Source organism: Molothrus aeneus, chromosome Z, assembly GCF_037042795.1.
Source record: "Molothrus aeneus isolate 106 chromosome Z, BPBGC_Maene_1.0, whole genome shotgun sequence".
In the NCBI taxonomy this organism is placed as follows: Eukaryota; Metazoa; Chordata; class Aves; order Passeriformes; family Icteridae; genus Molothrus; species Molothrus aeneus.
The window spans coordinates 63,284,947-63,309,469 of NC_089680.1; the positions used below are offsets into that span (position 1 = coordinate 63,284,947).

The window sequence follows — 24,523 nt, forward strand, 5'->3', positions numbered from 1 at the left end:
ATGTAATTCCACATACGTGTTGAATGCAGGTGACAAAATTCAGAAATTAGCTGTGACTTCAGCAACCAACATACTGTGACAGAAACAAATCATTCCACAACACCCTCAATGAATTAGCCTGTAGCTGGTATGCCCCAAAAATATACCCTAACACAACAATATTTTAATAACTAAACAGACTGCTCTGTTTGAGGCAAAGCATGGTAAGAAGCAATGTTAGAACAGGCTCCTCCAAAACATTTGTACATTATCACACTCCTAATATAAACAGTATTCCATTAATTTTGCAATTTTTTATAAACTAGTTTCTTCTAATGCCAGATGTCCAATGACATAAAAATAAGTCAGCATTACTTAACACCAACTGATGACTTAGTGCTGTCTGATAATACTAATTACCCAGAAAAATATTTTCATTATGTAATTATCAGGTTAAGAAGTGGTCCTACATTCTTCAGAAAGATGTTCTGAAGACTATAAAGCAACTATATAAAGACTATTCCTAGGAGATAAAGAAGTCAAGGTTTCTGATAACATGTGGGCAGATGTAGGCTAAGGAAACAGATTTACATTCTTCATTATCTTTATACATCTATTCCATAAACCATCTGCATGCATTTCAGACTGCTAAGAGTCGTATTTTCTAGAAAATTGTTAGGGCATAAGAAAAACTCCCACTGAATTTAACACTGGCTTTGTAAATTTCTTCTGAAAAGCTTATTGCATCAACTTACCATCTGCTACTACTAAAAGTTTTTTAAAATCTAAAAATAAATGTGATGAAATAATCAAACCAAGTACTTAAAACCAACTGATCAAATTGACTGAATTACTGCTGCTCTTGAAAATACCTCTTTTAAGGGCAGATTGCACAACATAATGAGGGATTTGTATAGTGGGTTTGTTTTAGTAGTCACATATACACATGAAAAATGTAAGACAGATCTTGACATTGCAAATCCTGTTCTCTCTGAGTCCAACTTTAAGAAACAGACCATGTAGGTACCAACATCACCATGTCTAAAAAGCTGTATGCCATATGCATACATTGTATATAATTACTGCTACACCAGTAACTCAAATGTGTATTTTAGAAAGGCATACAGTGTAAGCAATATAAATTTGTAACTTATCACACACTCATTTTTCAAGTATAACTTCAGAAAATAATGAGCAATCCAAATACACTCAGTAACAATAGAACTGCAATTCTTTACCATGCTTAGAGTAAAACTTCTTGCTTATAACTAGTCTGAATCTACGTTCGTTCACTTTAAAATTATTGCACCTTGTCCTGGTGCAACAGGCTGGGCTAAAAAGTTTATCCCTATACTTCTTATATGCTTCACGGTTAAAACTGGCTATTGTGTATTTGTATATAAACCTGAATGTATGTATATAGCTTTTACCTGTTTTGGAACTTTTATCTTAACCTCTAATACATCTTTATGCTATGCCATAGTTTCATACTGCTGTTGGAGTTTTTAAGTTATTTTGTTAGAAGATGTCAATGACCTCCCAAGAATTGTCATGATTCTTTCAAGAAAACTTCACATTCAGAAGCAAACATACATATATTAATATTCTTTTAAGTGAAATGAAGAAACCTATTAACTGAACAACTTTTAAATAATCAAAGCAATATTCTTCCCTTGTTGTATTTTTTAATTCTAGCTAATTTGCCATAAGACACAGATGCTAAATATAATCACAACAGAGATGAGGTAATGGAAGTGTTTCTGCACTAAAAGCATTACATGCCTAGGGATTTATTCACCATAAATGAAACAATACTTTTACTGAGGTTTTTTAAAGAAGAATATATAAAAGATTGTAATTTACTGAATTTCATCTTTCTCATATGCCACATTATTAGTACCATGTAACATATGAATGCATCTGCACAAACTTCTTGCAAAAAAGAAAAATTTTAAAAACAACCTCTGTGCTGTCCTTATGTTAGCATGCAAGTAAGCAGGCAACAGGTGAAAGCTGAGCAAGAAAAACTTGCTATGTTAATTTTACTGAGAATAAAAGAACAGTAATGCAGAGTCAGATTGAGCACTGAAGATTGACTTAATTAAGCAAATAGCTAAAAATTTCAGTATTGATGATATATCACATTATAAAAAGGTTTGTAAATCTCCTGGATCTCCTTCCCCTGTTTTATGGGAAAAACTAGCAAAGGAGCCCATGAAAACCATTATTTTAGACAATTATTTTTTCTGGGAGAATAGACAGCTATTTCAACAAGGTAGCTACTCTAAATATAGTATTAAGCATCAATTATATTATTTAAGAAATTTCTAAGCTTACAGAGGTACCTAACTTAAAAAATACTATGTACAACCATACTACTAGAAGGCAATATACCTATAAAATATTCCCTGTAAAAATACGGGGGTTCCCACACATGAGCTTTCAGTGTGATAACAGAAGGTTTTCAACTGAAAAATGCACTGCAATGCTATCACTAAAAAGAGCTCTGGGATAAAAGGAAATAATTAGATAATGTTTGAAATATTATGTAGTATTTGAGCACGCATAAAACAACTGAGATACTAAGACACACAGACCAAAAAGTCTCATTGATTGAAAACCTGCTTCTTCCACAAACACCTGTAGAATGTATTAGTTACAGCAAGATAAGTTAAGGAAAAAAAGGGGAGAAAAAACTGTTAATGGCTGAACTTGTATGCCATGAGAAAAAGATGAAGAATGGAGTAGGTGCTCCTATACTACACTTTCACCAAAGTGGGTGATCATACTGTGCCATCTTTATGGCCCAAACATCCATAACATCACAGTCTTTTAGAAAGCAGAGCTCAACAAGAAAATAATGCAATCAAAATCATAAAAATATGCTCAAATGAGAAGTCAGTTATTCTTCAGAGATTCAGTTCAACTTGCTTTGTCATTAATAAGTATACAGATCATTTATATGAATACAAAGGTCCAGCACACAGTATTCATAAACCATATTTCAAGTTAGTTTTTAAATAAAGGCCATTAAAATTTCATTGAGTAAAATGGCTATAATTTCCATTTTATCTGACATTGAGAACCAAAAGAATACTTTACCTACAGTGGAATAATGCAAGAAATGGCCATGAATCTGTAGACTTCTTAATCCTCTTAACAATTGGTGGACTTAAGGATTACAAGTTGAAATAAGTACTTTAAAACACTATAAAGCCATGGGAAAGAAGTGCTTTATATCAATGCTTTGTTTCATTAATATCTTCTCTTTGTAGATCTAAGCCAAAAATATCACTTGCACAGAAATAAACACATACATTCTGAGTAGACAAAAAACGAAAATCAGATTGTTGCTGGCAGATATATTAAACCTTTCTGAAACATAAGGCATTACACAAGATGAGTGTCAATAACATATACTTCCTTCCTGAGTAGCCTGCAAGATTCATATCCAAATTCTTGTAAGAATCAAAATAGTAATCTTGAGTTTAGTGGTTCATGCCATTTTTAGGAAATAATTGGACATGAAAGAAAAATTAAGGGCTCGAGCAAGCAAAAGAGGAAAAAAAGAGTTCAAGACTGAAGAGAACCTCACAGCTGGACTACACTCAATCTACATGCAAGAAGCACACTGCCCTAATATTTGGGTGCATATAGCACATATTTTGACACAGTTTTTTAAATAAAGATGTGCAGCAGTGCTGTGGTAACTTTCACATATGCCCAAAATAAGAGGAATTTACAAAAAACAACATGCACCAACTTCCTATTTCCCCCAACAAATACAATTATTAGTAAAGTGTATGGATTCTCACATGTTCTGCATACTTCTGTGGCTACTGAAAAAAACTAAAATTGCTTCAAATTAACCATAGGAATCTGAAGTAATAGTGAATCCTCTAACACACCCACTTCATCTCTGTTCTTATCTATGGTACGATAGAGGATGTTTCATGAGAACTGCAAGGTTAGAGGTTCAGGTACAGTACTGCAGATTCTATTCACATACAACAATCATGAGGGGTTTTTAGTATGTGCCATGTAAAACATTAACCTGATACACACTTTCACAAGTTCACAAAAATACCGAATCTATGACTTCAGTATGAAGATGGTTTTTGTAACATCACCTGCTAAAAAACTTCATTAACTCCTGCTGCCCAGATTAGAACTTCTACTGCTAATCAACACATTCATTCTTCCGAGCATCTCCCTGAACATCAGTGACTGAAATCCAAGTTATCAACTGACACAGAAAGTTGAGTGTCAGAAGAAGTCTAAATGGCATTTTAGAAAGACCTGCAAAACACATTATTTACATCTTTATTGTGTGTCCTGCTGCAAAATTACATATGGATTAGATTTGCTGTTCTTCCCAGTACTATTCCTTTGACAAGAAAATAAAGCAATGAATTTCTATCACTAAAAGTTTTTCGCATATATAAAAAAATTATGAAAAAAAACCCGACAAAAACTACACCAGTGAAATATTAAAAATTATATTTTACTGCATGAAAAACTAAGAAATGGAACTTAGCAGTATCCTGAATACCTGTGCCTTAGCCTTTTTATGTGAAAATGCCATCACACATTACTATCTACAAAGAGCATATTCTGTAGGGCAATTATGAAGACCCACATAATTGTTATAATTCTGATACAGAAAATTTTTAAAAAATTTACAACATTATCAGGACAGAAAGGGCTAAAATTATTACCCTTGCAATAAATTCAGAAAAAATTATGATTTTCATTGTTTTGGATAAGCACTTTGGGGCTGTTAAAATAGAATATAGAAAGCAGCAGTAGTTTGAACTTCCGAAATGGAGAACAGCTAAAAAGCCAGTTATTTAGATTACGACTCTTCTGAACCTTTTCACCTCTTAAAAAATAGTCAATGGGGGAAAAAAAGCAGCACAGTGCCCCTGAGTTTCCAACCATTTAAAAAACTAATAAATTAAAGGCTCTGTATTATCAACAATAGGAGTAAGGGGCTTAAAAATAATAGTATCCTTTTTTCTCAGAATAGTTATAAGAAGATTCAAGGATGATTCAGACTTACCCTATCTGCTCTACATTTGGATGCTTATAGGATATGTATTTATTCAAGCAGCCTCTTTAGAACCCATAATCATTTGTATACAGGTGTAGAGAAGTCACTTTCTACTGGTATTTCTTGAGCATTCTAGACTTCTGTCCTTAAGTATCCTCCTAAATAACCTACTTAAGGACTAACTTCTTTTTTCAAAAAAACCCAATAATCCTAAAATGTGGCTACATGAGTCAAGCCTTCTCCAAGGCTCTCCTGAGGTGGAGACCATTCACACCTGGCTGACTGGAGCAACTCCACCAGAGCTCCCTTTTTCCAAGACACTGAAATCCCTGAGCAAGAACATTGGAGGATAATGGCTTTCCTCTGCTTTAATTTAAGTTTTCAATGTAGTGTGACAAGTTTAAGGAAGAAACAGAAGGCAAAAATAGAGCTGCCACATTTGAGTTCTGAAAAAGGTCTAATGATCTAGTCATAATTTATTCATGTTATTTTTAGAGGAAGACTCATGCTTTAAAATATATGTGTTAAATTGGCAACTTGCTTTCAACAGATCTGCAGGCTCCAAGGATTTAGCTCTACTTGGCATGATGGCCATGGTCCAAGCAAGGTGTACTAAAAAAAAATGAAGATAAAAGCTGATATGAATTACAAAAACCAAGTTCCAGGATATAGGCAAATTAATATTCTCAATACATTTATTCTGACAAATTTATGAAGCTTTTTTCCTAGGGCCTGAAGGAACAACACACATTAATGTAGCTACTACTAATTTCTTATTATTAATTTAAATTGTTCTCCTGAAATAAGATACCACACCTCCTCACTATGATTAGGTCTGTCCTTTTCTTCTGCCAGACCATATCTGCTGTCTTTTGCTTACCATATACGATGCTTGCTTCTGCGTATCACAGAAATATTCACCTATTGCCCACAAAAATCAATATGCTAGGGAGAAAGTAAAATCAGATTATCCTCACCTATGTACAGGGCAAACCAAGACATCTGTTAAAGTATGTATTCTTTCCTCTCAAAAGGAAAAAAAAAAGGACTATAAGCTTTTCAAGCTTTTTCATGTCAACTTCACTAACCACATGGATGGTAAAGTTAAAAAACAAAAGTCAAAGTATGCTGGAAAAATAGACCTGCATTTGCCCAGCAAAATTTTATCACCAGTGATGGCAAAAAACATCTATTTGGTTCCTAAATGCTGGCAGAGTCATCAGGAAAAACTCCGGTGAGAAAAGAAGAGTTGTAACATATAAACTAGGCATTTCAATCCAAAGAAAGAAGGAACTAGTATCTTCTCATGGCTGTTCCTTGTCAGAGCAGCCCTAACCTACTGAAAAAGTTTCACTCAACAGGCCTCTTCTCCATACTGTCCAACTGAAATGAAAGGGACTTTTCTAGAAGTGGGGTTACCACAAGAAAAAAACACAATATATTTACTAGGGTTTGTTTGACTAGTTGGTTTTAACCAAATTACTCCAAAACTGAACTTGGCCTCTGCTTTTTGTAGGTCTTATCACTAACGTCCAATTAAATCATTTTAAAAAATAAAAAATATAACTACTTACTCTGATTTTTGATATTGTTCAAATTCTGAACCCAAAGCTGAACTGTTTGGTACATATTGGTTTCCAGAAGTAATTCCAAGTTATTACTTGGCAATGCTTAGCATTGTTATTTTCCACTTGCCCAAAATACAGCTGCATTTCTCAGAAACTCCTACATAACCACTGCATTTCAAAATATACCACTTATTACAAGAAGTTAATCTGCTCTGTAAGATGCAACAGTTAACTCACCCCTGGCTTGGTAATTTCAGCATGAGAAAGTGCATAAATATGGGAACAAGATGTACTTATTCGTGTAATGAGACATTTTGGAGTGCTTCAGACTCTGTCTGGGTATAGATCAAAATGCAGCACACCGAAGCTCGGCACTAGAATAGAGTAGCAGGGACACACAGATCAATAGTTCCCTATGGGGTATAAAAACATGAGAGATAAAAAGGAAAGGTATATGGGAATCAGAAAACAGTTCACAGTCATCACAGTTTGGGATTTTTTTACAAAGAGTCTCCTTTCTTCCTATTTTAATTAGATGGACCACATTTTCTACTGCCAAAATAGGCATGACTTCACTAAACTTGTGAAATTTTTGTGTGTTTGTCCATTATTATTAACACTTTCACTCCCTTTATAGGATCCTGAGTTTTCCAGTATTGAGTTAATCAATACTGCAAATATTGGATTTCTGTTATGTCTTCTTCATTGTCACAGACTTTCACTGTCAGTTTGATCATTAAATTAATGGTAATGTTGGTGTTAACTCTAACCTAAGAACTGCTCCTCTAAGGAACAACTCTCAGAGAAAAAATTTTCCTTCAGATTTCACCCCCCTTCCCCTCCCTCCCCAATAAAATACAAGCAAAATCAATGGAATATATTAAACCAGAATAGTATGACATACTTGACACAGCACATAGACATAATGCACTTAGTATCAGAAGATTCTACAAAACTGTCCTTCACCAGCCTATACATCTGGATCCATTCAGAAAGTCCTTTCAAGTATACCATCAGGCAACACATAAGCAAGGACATTTCACTGCTAGAGAGATCAGATAAAAGTAAAAAGAATAACAGAGCATCATGGTACATTTTAATACCAGAATCCTAACAGCAATACTGGTAAGGGTTTATGAAGCACTCCAGAATTTCATAATTACACCATGTGATTACATATCAAGTGATGTACAATTTTTCTAAAGGGAAGATGAGGAATGTAGGAAACTAACTCTGATGACTGATTTGTTTTTTTCTTAAACTTCAATTAAAAACAAATTCCTTGCTACTTAAACAGATGCTACGTAACTATACATGCATTGAGACGTAAATAAATAAATAAATATAATATAGTTTAAATTATAATATGTAAATTCTAAAATATCTTAACTTTCATTTGTGAATTAAAAAAAAAATCACTGCATTCAAACTCCCTATAGGCAGGAGGACCAAGCATGTTATTCTCAAAACATTAGAGATTATTAATCAGAATATTGTCAGACTCACTAGTTGTTATACAGACCACTTTGTTGTCATATACCATATGAGAGATGTTTCATGGAATCATAGAATGGTTTAGGTTGAAAGGGGGCCTTAAAGATTATCTAATTCTAAATCCTCCACCATTGTCAGGAAGAACTTTCACTAGACCAGGTTGCTCAGAGCCCCATACAACATGGCCCTGAACACTTCCAGGGATGGGACATGCACAGCTTCCCTGGGCAACCTGTTCAATTTCCTCATCATCTTCACAGAACATGCACATCTCTCGCCAGTCTAAACTCCTGATTAGCAACAGTAACTTCCTACTGATCTTATTAAGCTCCACCAAGTCTCTAGAATATTATCCTTCCTCCGTGTAATTGAATTAGTTAAAACCTCCTATCAGATATCATCACCTAGTTTCATGGCTAGTTAAAATGTGCAGAAGAGCATGGGGATGACTGCAAAGAAATTCAGCACATGATTTAAAATAAAGTATGTACCTTGTCTTCTCTATGAAAATTTTAATTTAGAAAATTTAGCATCTAATTTTTTCTGTAGTCCTCTGTCCTGGCGTGATTTGTTTGCCTGCTTTGTGCCCAAAAATGGGTCCTATAGCTTTAAGCTAAACCCAGAGAGAGATAAAGAGGAAAGAGAAGCGATAACATTTTTTTTTGCCACCCGTGTTTAAGAACACAGAGATAAGACTCTTGGTTTCTCCCAACCTGTGGCTTTTTCTCTCTAGAGAAAAACAGACAGAGTAGTTTCTTTGCTTTTTAAGTTAGCTTTTCATTTGTTAATTGAAGCAGAAGATTTTCCTGAACAGTAGCTTTGTCTTCTAGAACTATGCAACTTTTCTCCAATCCAAAACCCAAAACATTGTCCAGGGCCCCCCCAACATTGTATGGCGGTCCAGAGACCAGCTCCAGACTCAGAAAAAGACTGAGCCATACTACAGAAAAAATTCTGAATCTCTTCAAAGCAGCAAAAAGTTTTATTATTTAACATTATTCGTTCTTTTCATACCTGTAAACAACTTGCTTGTTAAATAAACAATTTTTTCACTTTCTCCAAGAAAAATCCTTTCAAACCTGTAAGAACCCATGAAAAAAAAGTTGGTAAAACCTACTCTTCAGTAAAGGATACAGAACATTTCCCTTCAGAACACTTCTTCCTAAATTTGTCCAAAACCAAGACATCCTGTTAAATGAATCACATTTAATCTCAGAGAGAATACAAAAGCATGCCATAGGCTACATGCAGTTTAAAACTGTAGTAATTAATTTTAGATTTCCTCTGCAGTAAGTAAGGATGCTAATTTCAATAACTAGTGGTACAAGTATGACTAATAAGGAAAATGAAAGAGAAGTGTGTTATTACTTCAGTTGCAACTTGTTAAAATAACTTTCAAATTAAATATAAAACTCATGTATATTCTTTTATTTATGTACTGCAAAAGCCTTATTTTTCTTTTCCACATCCTTTTACTATTTATTGTCCTCATCATTCTTTAAGGTGAAAAAAGGAAAAAGCAAATAACTTGTAATGACTAATATTTCTATATTGCTTTCTGTCACAATCCTCCTGTTTTCTGTCCTTTCACCCTTCTCAAACCAAATCAACTGAAACTTCTGCTTCAAGTTCTACTTCTGCTTCAAAGCAGAAGTACCCATCTCTTGCTCAGCATTTTCTACATAATGTCAAGATGTCAAATGAGCTCAGCTTTGACATGATACATGAAATCCAAAGGCCCTCTACTGTGTGTGTTTGAAGAATGAATAAAAAGAGAAACATATAATTTTCCTCCAAACTGCAAGAATAGATTCTTAAACCAATGTGAAGGAATATATTAGAGTGACTTCCAACTACCTCAGGGGCATCCTCATTTAACATCAATATACCACACTGAAATTTCACTACATGCTACACAAAAGTAATGTAGTAATTTACAAAAGGCCATCTATGCTGACCAAAAGCTAAAAAAAGAGTATTCTTAAAAAGAAACCATTTTGCATTTCTTCAACCAAGACTTCTGTAAGAGTAATTTTGTCTGGAATAAGCACAGCAAAAAGCAAAATTAAGTAATGCAAACCTCTCTCCCTTGTTTTATTTTCACAATAATCTTCTTATCAATAATACAAGCATGAATTTAGATTTGGGGAATCACATATTGGTGGATAATGTTTCAGATTAATTTAGATAACGCCTGTAATATCTACGTCAGATTAAAACATTTCTCCCAGCTTTTCTGCAAGAAACATAGTACCCTGCATCTTCAACAGCAGATAAAAACTTACCTTATTACAAAGTCATGGCTGTCAATCTCTTTTCCACAACCACTCTTCAGAAGGACGCCAGAATTCCCAACAACTGCACAGGTTTTAAATCGGCGATTTTTCATTGGGGAAACTTCCGGGAGAAGGCTGTGCAAATTCTGAGAAATATTTAGAGTGCGACGTCTATCCAGTACATAATGAATTACATCTCCAGGCTTGAAGCTGCTTTTGACCACTGAGACATCTCTTTCGGCATCCAAGAACTGAAGAATATTCTTCCTGCATCAACAGAAAAATGTAGAGACAAAACCCAACACTCCCTGCTCAAATGGAATTTTATCTAGCAGCAGTTATAGATTGCACAAACCACACATCATAAAGCAGAGGGCAAACAGTGTCAGTCCTGGCTGGGTAATTTCCCATGCTCTAGGATGGAGTTAGAGCAAAGCTTTTAGGATGGAGTTAACACTGTGGTTACAATGTAACACACAAATACTACAGAACTAGAGCTTAATTACTTCTACACACAAAGACACAGAGAGATGAAGGAAAGATAAATGAAAATTTGAAGGCATACTGTGCTTGATTATCTTCACAAAATTTTGGAATTAAGACATTTTTAAAAAGAACTGTGGCAGTTTGTTTTCATAAAAACAAACTTAAATACATGAAACATTTGTGATCTGATAATATTATGTCTTACAAATTAGCTTGGCTCAGGAATGGCCATGTTTTCTTGTAGATTCTTATTTCACCATAAGAGTAATATATTCAGTTTAGCATAAACTTCCTCCTAATTAACTGAAGTTTAACTAAAGCTATCCTAATTGACTCGATATGAGAACACACCCAGTCTTTTGTACCAATTTGAACTAAATCAGCTTAAAACATAATGTAAATTAAACTACTGCAGCTCAGGGTCCAGTTAGGCTTTTAGCCGAACTCAAAATCTCTTACAAACTCATCAACACTTTGAAACATTGATCATCTTTTCAGCAAATAACTGTTTAAACTATTACATAGGTTAAGACACACAGGACCAAATATGAGGGTTTAATGAACTACCATGTATCAAGTGAACTATGGCAGATGAACAGTTGTATACTCCCAGCCCCCAGTAAATAACTGAGGAAGAATGCTTGCTTTTATGTCAGCTGAAAAGTGAAGTCATGTTATCTGCTTATGGGGACATCAGGATGCTCTGCCTAAGTGGAGGTAAAGCAGCTCAAACTTGCCTCTATTTGCAGAATTTATCAGTGCTGACGGAGAAGCGGGGTTCACCCTGCTTTTGGTGTTGAAGAATGCTGAGACCAGCCTGACTCATCAATCCCAAAGTTAAACACTCTATTCTACAAAGAACAGTTTTTCTCAACAGAAATTGACACCGGTGAGGATGCAGCAGACAGAGCTCCTTATAATGGAACCAACAAGTGACAGTACTGGTAATTTAAGTAAAGCTGCTGAGCTGATACATCTCACTGTCAATCACTTTATAGTGCAAAAGGCGTGGCCCCCTTTTTAATGGCAGAGAATTCTGACACATTCCTTCTTGGATGGAATGTGTGTAGCTTCCTTCCTTGAATGGGGATCCCCTTACAAGTTACTCCTTAAGGCTGAGTAAAAGAGACTTGCCCATGGTCACTGGTATGGGTAAGTACTATCAACTTCTTTTCAATTATTTTGCTAGCTTTAATATTGTTGCTTCAATACAGCTTCAGTAAACAGTGCACTATACTGGAATTTATAACTGTACTGTGTATTAAATAAAAATGATTTTTTAATGTAATTATTATCATTAAGATCATCAATAAATAATTTACTTTAATAACTTAAGTATATTTGGTTTGCCATCCTTAATCTTGTGGACAAAGTTGCATAAATTTTCAATTACACAATGCACAATCCTTTAAACATAAACTGTTGACCAAGTCAGGGGCAAAGATTAGATCAGATCATACCTTGACTCCTCTCTGAGAAGGGGTTTAACATGCAAGGGGTTTAGAAAACAAGTTCTAAACCTCGTAACTTCAGTGGGAGGGATTCTCTAATAAACTCTGTCCAAAGCTTCCATTCTGCCCACAACAGAATGGTAGAGATGAGGGTCCAAAAATTGGCAAATGCTCAATACGTAGATTCAAAACAGATACATAATGACTGCAATGTTATCACTAATATATGCAATGACTGACACTTAACTGGTAGAGCAGAGCAGTTTTCAGTACACCCTTGACATAAAAAGCTGAAAAAATCCCTAGGCCAGAGATGGAGGAACTGCTGATGGCTCAGGATTGCAAGTGAGCTGTCTTAGGTTGCAAATGCAAGATGGGGCCAGAGATGTGTTTTTGATTGCTATCTGTTAAAACCAGGTGGGATGGTTTTCTTTATCTCTTCCACAACCAATCCTCCCTCTGGGGAGATATCTTCTGTTAATGGTTATTGAGTCTCACAGCATGACTGATAAAATTACATCATTCCATTGTGAGATGTTCCACCCAGGGGGAGGAGCCAAGCATTCCTACCTGGATATAATCTGCTATTAGAACACCACAGGCAGCTTTTTCCCACTAGAATCCCAGAAGATCAGCCTTTTCCTTCTAGATTCCCAGAAAAAGACCAGACCCATCTACAACACCACTGTACCTTCAGAGAAAACCTACACCCTTTCTACAGAGTCATTGTTTCAACAGAAATACATCTGTCACTTCGGGAGGACTGCAGCCACCTTTAATCAGACTGCTACCACCACCCTGACCCGCAGGGTCTCAAGCTGTATTCTGACTCAGTCAGTGCTGTTTTGTATTACTGCGTTTTTATTTTTATTTTTCCTAATAAAGAACTGTTATTCCTATTGCTGTATCTTTGCCTAAGAGCTCCTTAATTTCAAAATTATAATAATTCAGAGGGAGGGGGTTTACATTTTGCATTTCAAGAGAAGCTCCTGCCTTCCTTAACAGACACCAGTCTTTTCAAACCAAGACATGAGTGAAGCTTTACAAGCTTGCGTGCATCTGTAAAGCAGGTATGTTTGTGAAGAAAGATCACATATGAACCAAGTACAACCCTCTTATGGAATAGACAGGGAGTGCTGAGCCAGTCCAGGATGTTTAGTACCTAATAAATCTACTAGAAACCTTTGCTTTTACCAAGATAAGAAGAAAAACAAAAACTTAGTATTTTTCACTGTTGTCAGTAGGTAAGGTGGAATTAAAAAAAAAAGGATAAAAAAAATGGGTAAAAAAAAATTTGTTAACTAAAAGAATGTTTTTTACATATTAAGCTTCTAAAGAAAAACTTCCATAGAGCACAACCAATCAGGAAAAGATAACTAGAAATGTTATTCTAGCAGTATTCTAGTAACACTTAGTCACAGCCATAAAGGTGAAACAATCCCCCACAAATTAAAAGAGATGAACAACAGAAACACCCATACTCACTAGCCAGCTCATGTGTTGCTGCCTCAAGAAAGAAGAGTATGTCTGAATCTTGCAACCAACAACACAAAATACTCACCATGGAACTGATCTTAAAAGCCATAGGAGAAGTGAAACATAATATAAAGGGTTTTTAAGTAATTCCTCTCATTTCCTAAACTTGGCCAAAAAAAAAAAAAAAAAAAAATCTGGAATGTGTTGGGCTATCTGTTACAGCTGTCATATATGAAGCAAGCAGCCTTCAGAGCAAAGGCAACTTATGCTGAGGCATATGAGGGACTCAGAAAAGCAGGACAAACAATCTTAAAATCCTTAGTTTAGCCTTTGCTAAGGCCAGACAAGGTATTTCTGTAAAAGGAAGATGAAGACTCCAATTTGGCCTTTAAATTGAATGGACTTTAAATCTCCTCGGGTTTGATAGCTTAACTTTGTGGTCGCTCTGCAACAGATAGATCAACTGATAGAAAACAAAAAAGAAAAGGAAAGAAAAAATTGCCCAATCTAGAAGTATTAAAAATTACTGCAATTATTCATCACATAGGAAGAGGGCTACTACAGCTGGAGCTGTAAAAGATAATATGAATCCATCAAAAGCTACAACCATCATCGGCCAAGCTATCAAGAAACTCATTTCACATCAACTTTGATGTGAGAAGGGATAACCACTGATGAGTCACAAAACCTCAAAAAACTTACGTGCAATTCACAGGAACTAGATTTCCAACTACAAAAAGTCACATGTTCACCAGAAGATTTGCTTTAGTCCCTGTTATCTAGAAGAAATTTGCCTTAAACTGCCCATGTTAGCAAAAAAATAACAACATTTGTGCATGAACGCAGTATTTTCTGTATTATTTTTAATAGAGGAAGGCAGTGAAGTTACGCAAACAGTGTCAAAAACGTAAAAGCACATTGGCTTCCATTATTATTTGGTTGCTTACATTCAAAACTCATTTATCTATATGCTTATAAAAATCCTCCAAAGACTTTCATGTAGACCTGAATTAGAATCAGATAATCAACCACTCACTTAACACAGCCAAAATTTCCAAAATGTCTACAGAATCTGCTGAGATGGTCAGAAGTGTCTAATCTTAGTATCTTCTCACATACTTAAAAATATTTTCTTATCTGAAGCTGTCATTAGCATATTTAGTTAAATGTGAACACAGTTATTGCAGTACGCAGTAGAATCCTTTATATAAGAGACATGCAATAATGTTAACATTAAAATATTTTTTATTGATTCATCTGACTGTATTCAGGTATCTTCTAATACTGAAAGTAATATGATAAATAATGCAGAGTCCATGCTACTGTTTTAAGTTCCTCTGTGCTACTGACTCACTGATACCATGGCAATAACAGTACTTCCGATTTTCACAAGTAAGCACTAATCCACTTCAAGCTGCATACTAAATTCAAAAGTAAGCTCAACTGCAAGGGAAAAAAGAGCAGTGTTTTTTGCAAACCTTGAAGAAACAGTGTTCTGCAGCCTTAAGCTAAACTGTGTAAACAAACAGTTTCATTTAAGGTGGTTTTCAAGTTTTTTTATGACAAATATAACTGTGTCAGGGTGTGACCTGGGCCATTATGTGGTCAGGTGAGACTGATGTGACTCACCCTTAATTGTAGCCAAGCAGCTGCTTGGAACATGTTTACACGACTCAAAAAACCAGTGTCATAATCTGTGACTGACCTACAGTTTTTCTTTGATAAGCAGAAACAGATCTCCATAATATTTAAGTACCAACAGAAACTCCGGGTTGTCTGATGAGTTCATGCAACAGTAATGTCTCTGAACAGCTTTCCAAATGCTAAGACTATGTCCTGCTCTGGGGCAGCATGATGGCATTTTTCTCATCACATCCTTCTTCTAGTTTCATTTTGTAGTGTGGTCTTTGTACCACAAAACTATTATACAATCTCAAACTGCTCTTCACCTGCCTCAGAACTGTGTGAATGAACAAAAGAAAATAGACCACTAGACGATTGGAATTTTAAGATTACAAAACCATGTATATTTTTAGACATTCTTAAGAAAACTGAAATATGACTGTCAATGCTTTTTCTGGGGAAAGTCATTTTTGTAGAGGAAGGCAGTGCCATAAATCATTGTGGCTGGACTTGAGTAGACCCCCCCAGCTGTGAGGAGAAGCCTCTAGAGTGCATCCTAAGTGCCCAGGAGGGTTCACCAGCAATCACATTATGGAACAGAGATGGACTTGATCCTCTCTGTGCCTTTATCTACATGTCCCCTAGCCCATGTTTATCTAATATGTTCCTATTAATCCCGTGTGGTGGGGACTTGACAACCTCCCCAGGCACCTCTGTCAGTGCTTCCCTGGCCTTACTGGAAGCATAGTATTCCTTGGATCTTTTCCCCAGAAGCTGAGGCTGCTCTTGTTCCTTATGCCTTGCTTAGGCCTACACCTTATTCTTAGCAATATCCTTCATCTACCTGGGGATAAAAAAACACTCAACATTTTTTAAAAAACTTTTATGCTGTAGATTTCTAATCCCTCCTCTTGATTTCCTGCAGACTGTCTCTGACAGGCCTTCATAAACAACCCCACTTTTCAATCTAGCAAGTCCTAACTCTGCTTTGCACTCCACAGCTGGAAAGCAGAAGGTGGCTCTCAGCCTTTAGAGTCACCAGGGATTGCAACCTAGATAAAACATTATTTTTTTGCCAGCTAAATTATTTTAATTAAAAACAACATGAAAGAACAAACTCTATGGTTACAGAAGGTCACAGCTTGCTCTTGTACATGACTAGAGTTCCAGCTCCTGCTGGTTTCTTGAGGAGGCAGTGGGGACCACAGCTATTTGCACCTGTGCTAGGTTTTACTTTAGTCTGAAAGGGTTTCAAGGAAAGCTCTTCAAGGAAAGCAGTCTTTAGAATCATAGGATAGTTTGTATTGGAAGAGAACTTGAAAGATCATCTAGTTCAACCACTAATTTGGACTTGTTAAAAACATACCTAGCTGCAAATAACCCTGGAAGGGCTTCTAGGAGTTCCCAGCTGATGGAGGCCACACAAACAGAAACACTTTAATACAAGAGAGTGGGCATGCAAAAGGAAGAGGGATTTTAAACATACCATAACTCAACTACTGTTTATCACAGGAAGGTTGTCCATATACCAGCTTTTGAAGAAGATAAGCAAGGTAGAGTAAGATAGATTGGCAAGCAAAAATCTCCTGAGGATTAACATGACTAAACCAGACCAGAGAACCCTGGATTCTATGTCTTTGACACAAAAACAATCAGAAAGAAACAAAGCAAATGGCTTCAGAACATTGCTCCAAAAGCTTCAGAGCAATTGTAATGCTCCATTGCTGATTCTGTATTTACTACTTAGCAATTGTAGTGCTCCTTTGCTGGCTCTGTATTTACTGCTAGCACTTCAGGGACTTGTCACAGCTGTTTCACACTAACTTGTAAGACAAAAATTGATAATAATCTGAACCTTCTGAAGGAGGAAGATGCTTTTTTTTTTTAAGATGCTGCTGACATCTTACAAATTCTCACGCTTTTCTGACAGGAAATAGTCTTTGTTACATTGTAGAGATAAATACATTCCCAATGTAGTTATTTAAAAATTTGCCTTTCTGCAATTCATAACCTTATTTTGCTCCTTTCAGCATTAAATTCCCATTTTTATTTAAAAGTAAGTAGAAAAAAGTCACAGACATGAAATTGTAGTTCATTTCACACAGGTCATAGATGTGCTGTCATCAGCCCTGTGTGGAAGGATTTAGCCTGCATTACAAATGAAGTCTCCTTATTTCTATAAGCATAAGGAAAACTTTCACTTTGCTACAGAGAGTAGAAAGGACGTAAGACATAAAAACTTAGCAGATGTTGGACTCCTCTTCATGACTGAAATGACACAGATAGAAAAGGGAGCCAAGAAAGCAGTCTACTTCCCTTTCTTCCCTTTGTCACAGGAATTATCAATTCTTCTTCAAAGAAGTTGCCAGCAATGAGAAGGTAACATCAGTTGCAAAAATCAGTCTCCTACTAAATCAGTCACTGTAATGGCAGAACATTTCACACAGTCCCAAGTAATTAGTAATACTAATTAGTAATACCCATAATTTTCACCTCAATCACAGAAAGTCTAGTACTTTCCTCTTAAGCCTGCTTAGTACCTCCAAAAGGCTGCTGCCTTCCCAAGAAGGCTGCTACACTCCACAGACTGCCTTTTCTGGCTGTAAAGTTCTAGAGCACCAGAAACCCACTGAAAGCTTTCCATCCTTCCATTGGGTCCTGATAAAGAAGGTTTACCACTCATTGACTCCTATCTGAGCCTGACTTTGCCAAGAATTCCTAAGGCCTTTGAGGCTGACAGACACATCACTAACTTGAGCAAAAATAAAATGGTGCGAGATGATGCCCACAAAGTCAAGAAAGCAATAGCAAAGTACAATATTCTAGATGCCAATCAACATGATTTGACACATCACTGACCAGTTGTCCTTGAACAAAGAAAAAAAATACTTTCTACATTTGAAAATTTCTAATGTGGGTGGCAAGCTGAAGTAAGACACAAAAACATCTGTCATTTATGGGTGACTATAAATTTTATGAAATATCATTATGATGCACACTAATGGCTTCACAAATTATTTCTCCACTACTTAGAACTGATAACACTTTATACATTACTCAACAGGCACTAGCTTGTTTTTTATTTATCTCTTACTGTTACTTCCTATGATCACACCACAAGACCACCAACTACTCTTGACGTTAACAGCTGCAATTATAGACAATGAATCACCTTCATAGTCTACACAGTGCATGCAACATATTATGGAGAGCTAAGCAGTTAGTTAAACCACAAGAATACTGTACGACTTCGCTAGGCACTTTTAAAGTTAGTCCTGATAGGTCTGTAAGTGTAAAACTACAGCTAAAATGCTTCTTACTGTAACATGGAAGAAAGGTGCATAGCAAACCACCTGAAAAAGTGAGAGAATGTACATAATTTAGTCAACATCAGACTGAAATACATCATAAGGGTTTGCATGCAGCTTCCTTAGTGAAAAGCATGCCTGATATCCCTCCCTCACCACTGAGAACCATAACTGAATGTGCTATGCATGTCAGCAAAGAGGATTGCTGGGAAGATTATGCCTGGTGGCTCCTTTCATTGAGTTCATGTCAACTTTTGACCCTAAGTTACATTAATCTAAAACAATTTTCTGGTTCACACCTACCTACTCTGTCTGCCCCAGAGTTCATTAAGGTAGCCATTTCCTCTCAAAACAAGACTGGCAATATGGACTTCTAAATAATCTCAGCTTTATGCCCTCTATAGTACAATCTTACAATGGAAGAATTACAGTGGAACCTCTACTTCTAGTACTTAAGCCAGCATACAAGATACACTGTTTTCTTCACTATACTAATGAGACAAAAAAGACCCCCTTCCCTGCACGGTATTTTAAAACCCCCACATATAAAAGTGGTTCTTAAGTACACAATAGTGATTTATTAAGTAAGAGAGATTACTCCCTCTGGAAAAAATAGAGAAAAAGGAGAGAAAAAAAATAGAGAAAAAAATAAAGAAAAAATTAGAGATTTTAATTTGATTAAAGAGATTTTGATTTGATTAAGAAAAAATGAGATTTTGAATCTCATTAATCTAGTATATTGAAATTATTACACATGAAATGATACACATGTATTAACAGGATGAAAACATAGTAAAGCATGCTCTACTGTTTTACTTCATTGTCAGAATAACATATTTTGCATTTGGAACAGGTGGAAAATTGGCAAAACCCAAGCTTTATAGCCACTCAATCATTTCCAAATCAGCTTACTTGACAAGTAGAAAAAACTGGTTTTTCCAAACTTTTGGACCCATAACTTATGATACATACATTTCTGAGCTACCTTTATCTTCTGCATGCTTTAAAATTAGGGACATAAAATAGTAGTCATTAAAAAAATCCCTAAATTTCTCATTCAGAGAAGCCACGCTTTTATACATGAAAACAATGCCTGATTTAGGGGTTTGTAAACTGTCCTTTCATTTTAAAAAAATTTAAAAGTGGAAAAGGAAATCACATAGAAACTACATTTTAATTGGAACACATTACTATTCAAAATCTTAATATTCAGAAATCAGGTCTAATTTACTATGTGATTGTTGTTAAAAATAGTTACTTTCCCTCATTTTTCATAGCATGTGACAGTCCTAGATCTCCACACTGCCAATCCATGCTCCATGTGCTTCTCTCATGGGCCATCTTCCTCATGAAGATGGGGAAGATACGACACGACACACTCAGAGGCATCTTGCTACCCTCTGTGGCCCCAAGGTGCAGAGATCCACTGTAAAGACACATCAGAACTATCACACAGTTCAACTCTGCTACTGGGTTGCCCCCTCAGCATAAGCCAAAGGCTCTTTTTGGCCTCATATCAAGAAAGGAAACGGCGTAAGACACAGCTATTGTCAGTGTCTGACCCTGTGATGTGCACCAGCCACAGCCACCAGTGGACTCACAACACTTGATGGCCCAGCTACTGACTCCTGCACCCCAGCTGTTTGCCTAAGCTCCCTCTGTAGTCACAGGAGAAAAACTGGTATGCTTAAGATACTTTCACCTGTTCTATATCAAACCTTTAGAAAATCATGTCCTAAAAACACCAGTTTCTCACCACTGACTGTGGAAGAGTTCTAGACAACCAGCTTAAATATGGACATAAATAATAGAGATTGATTGCACAGGTCTTACAGTCACAGGCAGATGAAAACATTTTATTAATTCTTATGAAGGATGACTTTACTTTGAAGCCTAATGTCATTTAACACTGAAACCTAAATAGATACAGTTTAAAAACATCCACCTGCAAATGTAAATCAAATTACTGTTTTATAGACCAAAGGAATCATAAAGAAACATGAATTAAAATAATCATAGTCAAGGTGAAACGAATTGCTTTTTTATTCAAGAAACTCACCTTATTTCCATTACCAAAGAAGAATTGATTTTCCAACCTTCTGCAGCATGTTGGAAAATTGAGGAGCCACCCTTTTGAATTATCTTATCGGAGCTATTGATCATTGATCTACTCAAACTCAGTACACCATCTCTGCAATGCAATATAGAAAGCACATAATTACATAAAGATAACACCAGTTTAAGTAATTTACATCCCAAGCATCAGCAATATATCCTTTTATTCACAAAAAAATAAGCAACTATCTCTTAGCTTTCTAAAGAAAATAAACTGTAACAGAAAAAAATCTGACACAGGTATCTGTAATAGTTGAATATGCAAATTAGGAGCTTAAATTTGTTTATATTTGTAATGAATAGTCATAACAAGAACTACAATAAACTCCAAATTGTGAATCTGGACAAAACTTCATTATGATTGTGAGGCAGATTCTGCACTTCTAGGTTCCAAATTTCTAGTACTAAACTAAGAATCAGGTGTTACATTTCAAGCCTTTGCCTAGCTCATAATCTGCAATACTGGTTTAACAGATATTTTTGGCCTCCTGCTTAATAACGCTAAAGATTTTTAAGTATGGAATTCTGGAGCTTAATGATATACAAAATACAAAATTTCCCTAACACTTCATGAAACTTTTGCTTGCACACATCCAAAACATTCCAATTGTCTTATCCTGTCCATCAGTCATACGATTGTAACTTTTTGGCAAGGTAACCTTAAAAGAAATAAATACAGTAAGCTTTGGGTGATGACCACTCAACACCTGGTGAGCTAGCATAAGCTGCAGTGATATTAGCCAACAAGATAATATAAATGAGACAAAGAAGTCAAATACTACAAGCATAACTTAAGGTGTTACGACTAAAACTCATTTTTATCTCCACATCTTTCCATTATCATCCATAGTGTATCATCCATAGTCTTTTAGATACCAGAGCAATGTTCAGTTGAGTTTAAACATGGCCGTTCATCACAAATGTATCAAAGTTGTTGGAGGTAAAAGTCCACCACAAAAAAATGTCTTGTAACTCAGGTGTGCACAGGACAATAATATACAGAAATCTGTTTGTCTGTTAAATAAGCATGCTCTGAAATACTGCCAATAACAATAACTTGGAAACAGAATATCTGACCCAGGCCCTTCAAGGAACAAAATGGTAAAGATGTGAGACTGAAAGCTTTCCAGAATTGCTGACTTTTGTTTTTCTGTGGCTGTAAGCTTTGATAACAATGGTTTTGGAGCCCTTAGTAAGAAACAGCAACAGTACTGGCTGTATATAAAGCAATAATACTTAGTAAAATATACAACAGACTAAACACAAGCAATAGAAAATTAATTAAGGACAATAGGACATTAATTAAGCTAAATTAACAAAACTGGTAATATGCAGTAATTTCTAAAATGTGCTGTCATTGCAAAAGCCCCTATAACTAACAAACCATTACCATACTCTTCACCAAAACCATCCTGCATTACTTGCAGCTCCCTTTCTCCCTCACCCTCATGCCAACACCCTGCAGCCCAGACATCACACTGGTGCAGAGGTAAGGCTGCCATCTACCAAAACCTACAACTTTAGGTTCATGACCTGTATGCAAATTACCCAAATCCTGCTAACTTGAATGCATGGGAAGATGCTGCAGAAGTCCCTAAATCCAATAGCCAGAATCCAACTAATACCTTTTGCAATATTAAAATTTTTTATTCTCTAAAACTTTTCCAAAATCATTGTAATAATATTAATTACATATATATTCCTGCATATATTTTCTACATGCATTGAGTGCATGCATCTAAAGGAAAATGACCAAATTACATCCAGGTAAAGCTCTCAGTCTAAGGATATTTCAGAGACGTCTCTAGTTTACTCTAGATTAAATATTATTTATACACACTTGAACAGTGAAACAAGTGACAAAACTTAGTAACAAAATGCACTGCTAACACTTATACCATAGCACTCAATACGTGGCTGATTTCCATTGTCACAATTTACAACTGCAGTGAATTACACAGATTGTACGTTGAAAAAATGTTAGATTATGTTCTTATGAAAGAAGATCCTAAGCACTTTGTTAAAGTTATTACTATGAATACAATTCTGCTCATTTAGATGCTCCTCTCCCCTCTATTACATTAATTTTCACTTAAAGCAATATTAAATAAACTAATACATAAAAATCAAAACTTTCTCCAGGTAATTCTTCATTGTGTAAATAAATGGAAGAAATGTGGATTATTTTGTATCTTCTAGAATCATTGCAAATCCTCTCTAATATAACTGAAAAAACTGCCATACTGTGGCAGCAACTTACAACTGATAGTGTCAGCCTTCACTTTGGATTACCTTGCCTTGGTGATCAATCAGACCTATATAACAAGACTCTCTTCTTGTGAAGATAGTTCATCCAATAAAGTAACTGACTTCAAGTGTATTCCATTTTAGTAGAAGATGACACTGTCTAAGCAACGCTACTCTGCCCATAGCATGCATGTTTCATTACTTACTTAACCTTTAAAGGGATATTACTGTCTATTTGAAGTAGGGTGCACTTCACAGTAACTGTCCTAGCACAGTTCTCTATGAAAGTGCACAGCTGGTTTAGAGGTTCTCATGTAATTTGGAATTGTATATAGCCAGTCCATTTTGAGTTGTCTGGTGCCACTAATAAGCATAAAATGGGCCACCTCGTACATCCATAACTTCTGAAAGTAAAATAACCCATGGAAAACTGACTTCGCTTGCCCACATGACCCGTCAAAAATAACCCAACATCCCAAACCCCTAATTCAGGAGAAAGGAAAGTGTAACATCAATAGAGGCAGCAGTGATGAGCAATACATTTTTAGGCTATTTATTTTGCTTCATACGGTAATGAATGGGATGACAGGCTGTGAAGAGAAAAAACATTTCCATAGTGAAAGTGAGTAGTACCATACAGCACAAGAAGTCTCCCTGATAAAGAAATAGAGATATCACAATGACTAGTCAGTAGTATACTATAGCTGTATTTTAAAAGGTTTGTTAGGAACATGTGTATTTATAACAAAACACACTTGTTTTCTTCCATTTAATATTAAAACAACAGTTCATTTTAGTAAGGTTTTAAGTTGTGTCAAACAATGTGCAATGAGTGGAAGGCAGTTTTTTCATTTTGAACTTATATGAAGTGATTTCTGAACAATTTCATCAGTTCCTTCTAGTCTGAGAGGAAGGAGCACATACTAAGAAACATGGGTATCAATGACAATTCTACCTCACACGTTCATTTTCACATCTGTTTTCACATAGCTGTAACCCCAAATTTTAAACTTCTGTATATCTCTTAAGAATACAGATAGGTTTGTGGTAGAAACCGGGCTACACCCAGGCTGAACAAGAGGAAGAGATACCAGAAAGCTGTAAAAATCTTGAATAAAAAAGGAAGTAAATATTGCACACACAGGTGAGGACAGCCCCTGCCCTCAGCATGTGCCAGGGCGACAGCTGCCCAGCCGTGCTCAGCTGCCTGTGTCCCCCTCCCTCACCAGACTGCCTGAGAAAGAGGGATGTGCTTTGTCTTTAACTCCCGGGGCCAAGTAGGCTCTAATTGCCTCAGCTTCCTCCAGGCCCGTACGGGTACTTACAACCCCGTTATGCCTCCTCCTTAAATTACGGCAAGGGCTTACACAAGAGGACAAAAATCTGCTGTGAAAGAATTCTACCCACAGTCAACATGCACAAACAAATAGAAATAGAGATAGAAATA

General features: G+C 35.9%; 1 protein-coding gene across 2 annotated transcripts in view; it reads right to left on the minus strand.

Moving 5' to 3' along the window:
* The window catches only part of ST8SIA4 (ST8 alpha-N-acetyl-neuraminide alpha-2,8-sialyltransferase 4), a 54,544-nt gene that overhangs the window by 28,783 nt on the left and 1,238 nt on the right, over positions 1 to 24,523 (minus strand). For both annotated transcript variants that reach the window (XM_066569392.1, XM_066569393.1), the window contains 2 exons: positions 20,774 to 20,905; positions 10,380 to 10,637 (listed from right to left, as the gene is read on the minus strand). In XM_066569392.1, coding sequence (XP_066425489.1) covers positions 10,380 to 10,637; positions 20,774 to 20,905 — 390 coding nt within the window. The remainder of the gene's footprint in view (positions 1 to 10,379; positions 10,638 to 20,773; positions 20,906 to 24,523) is intronic.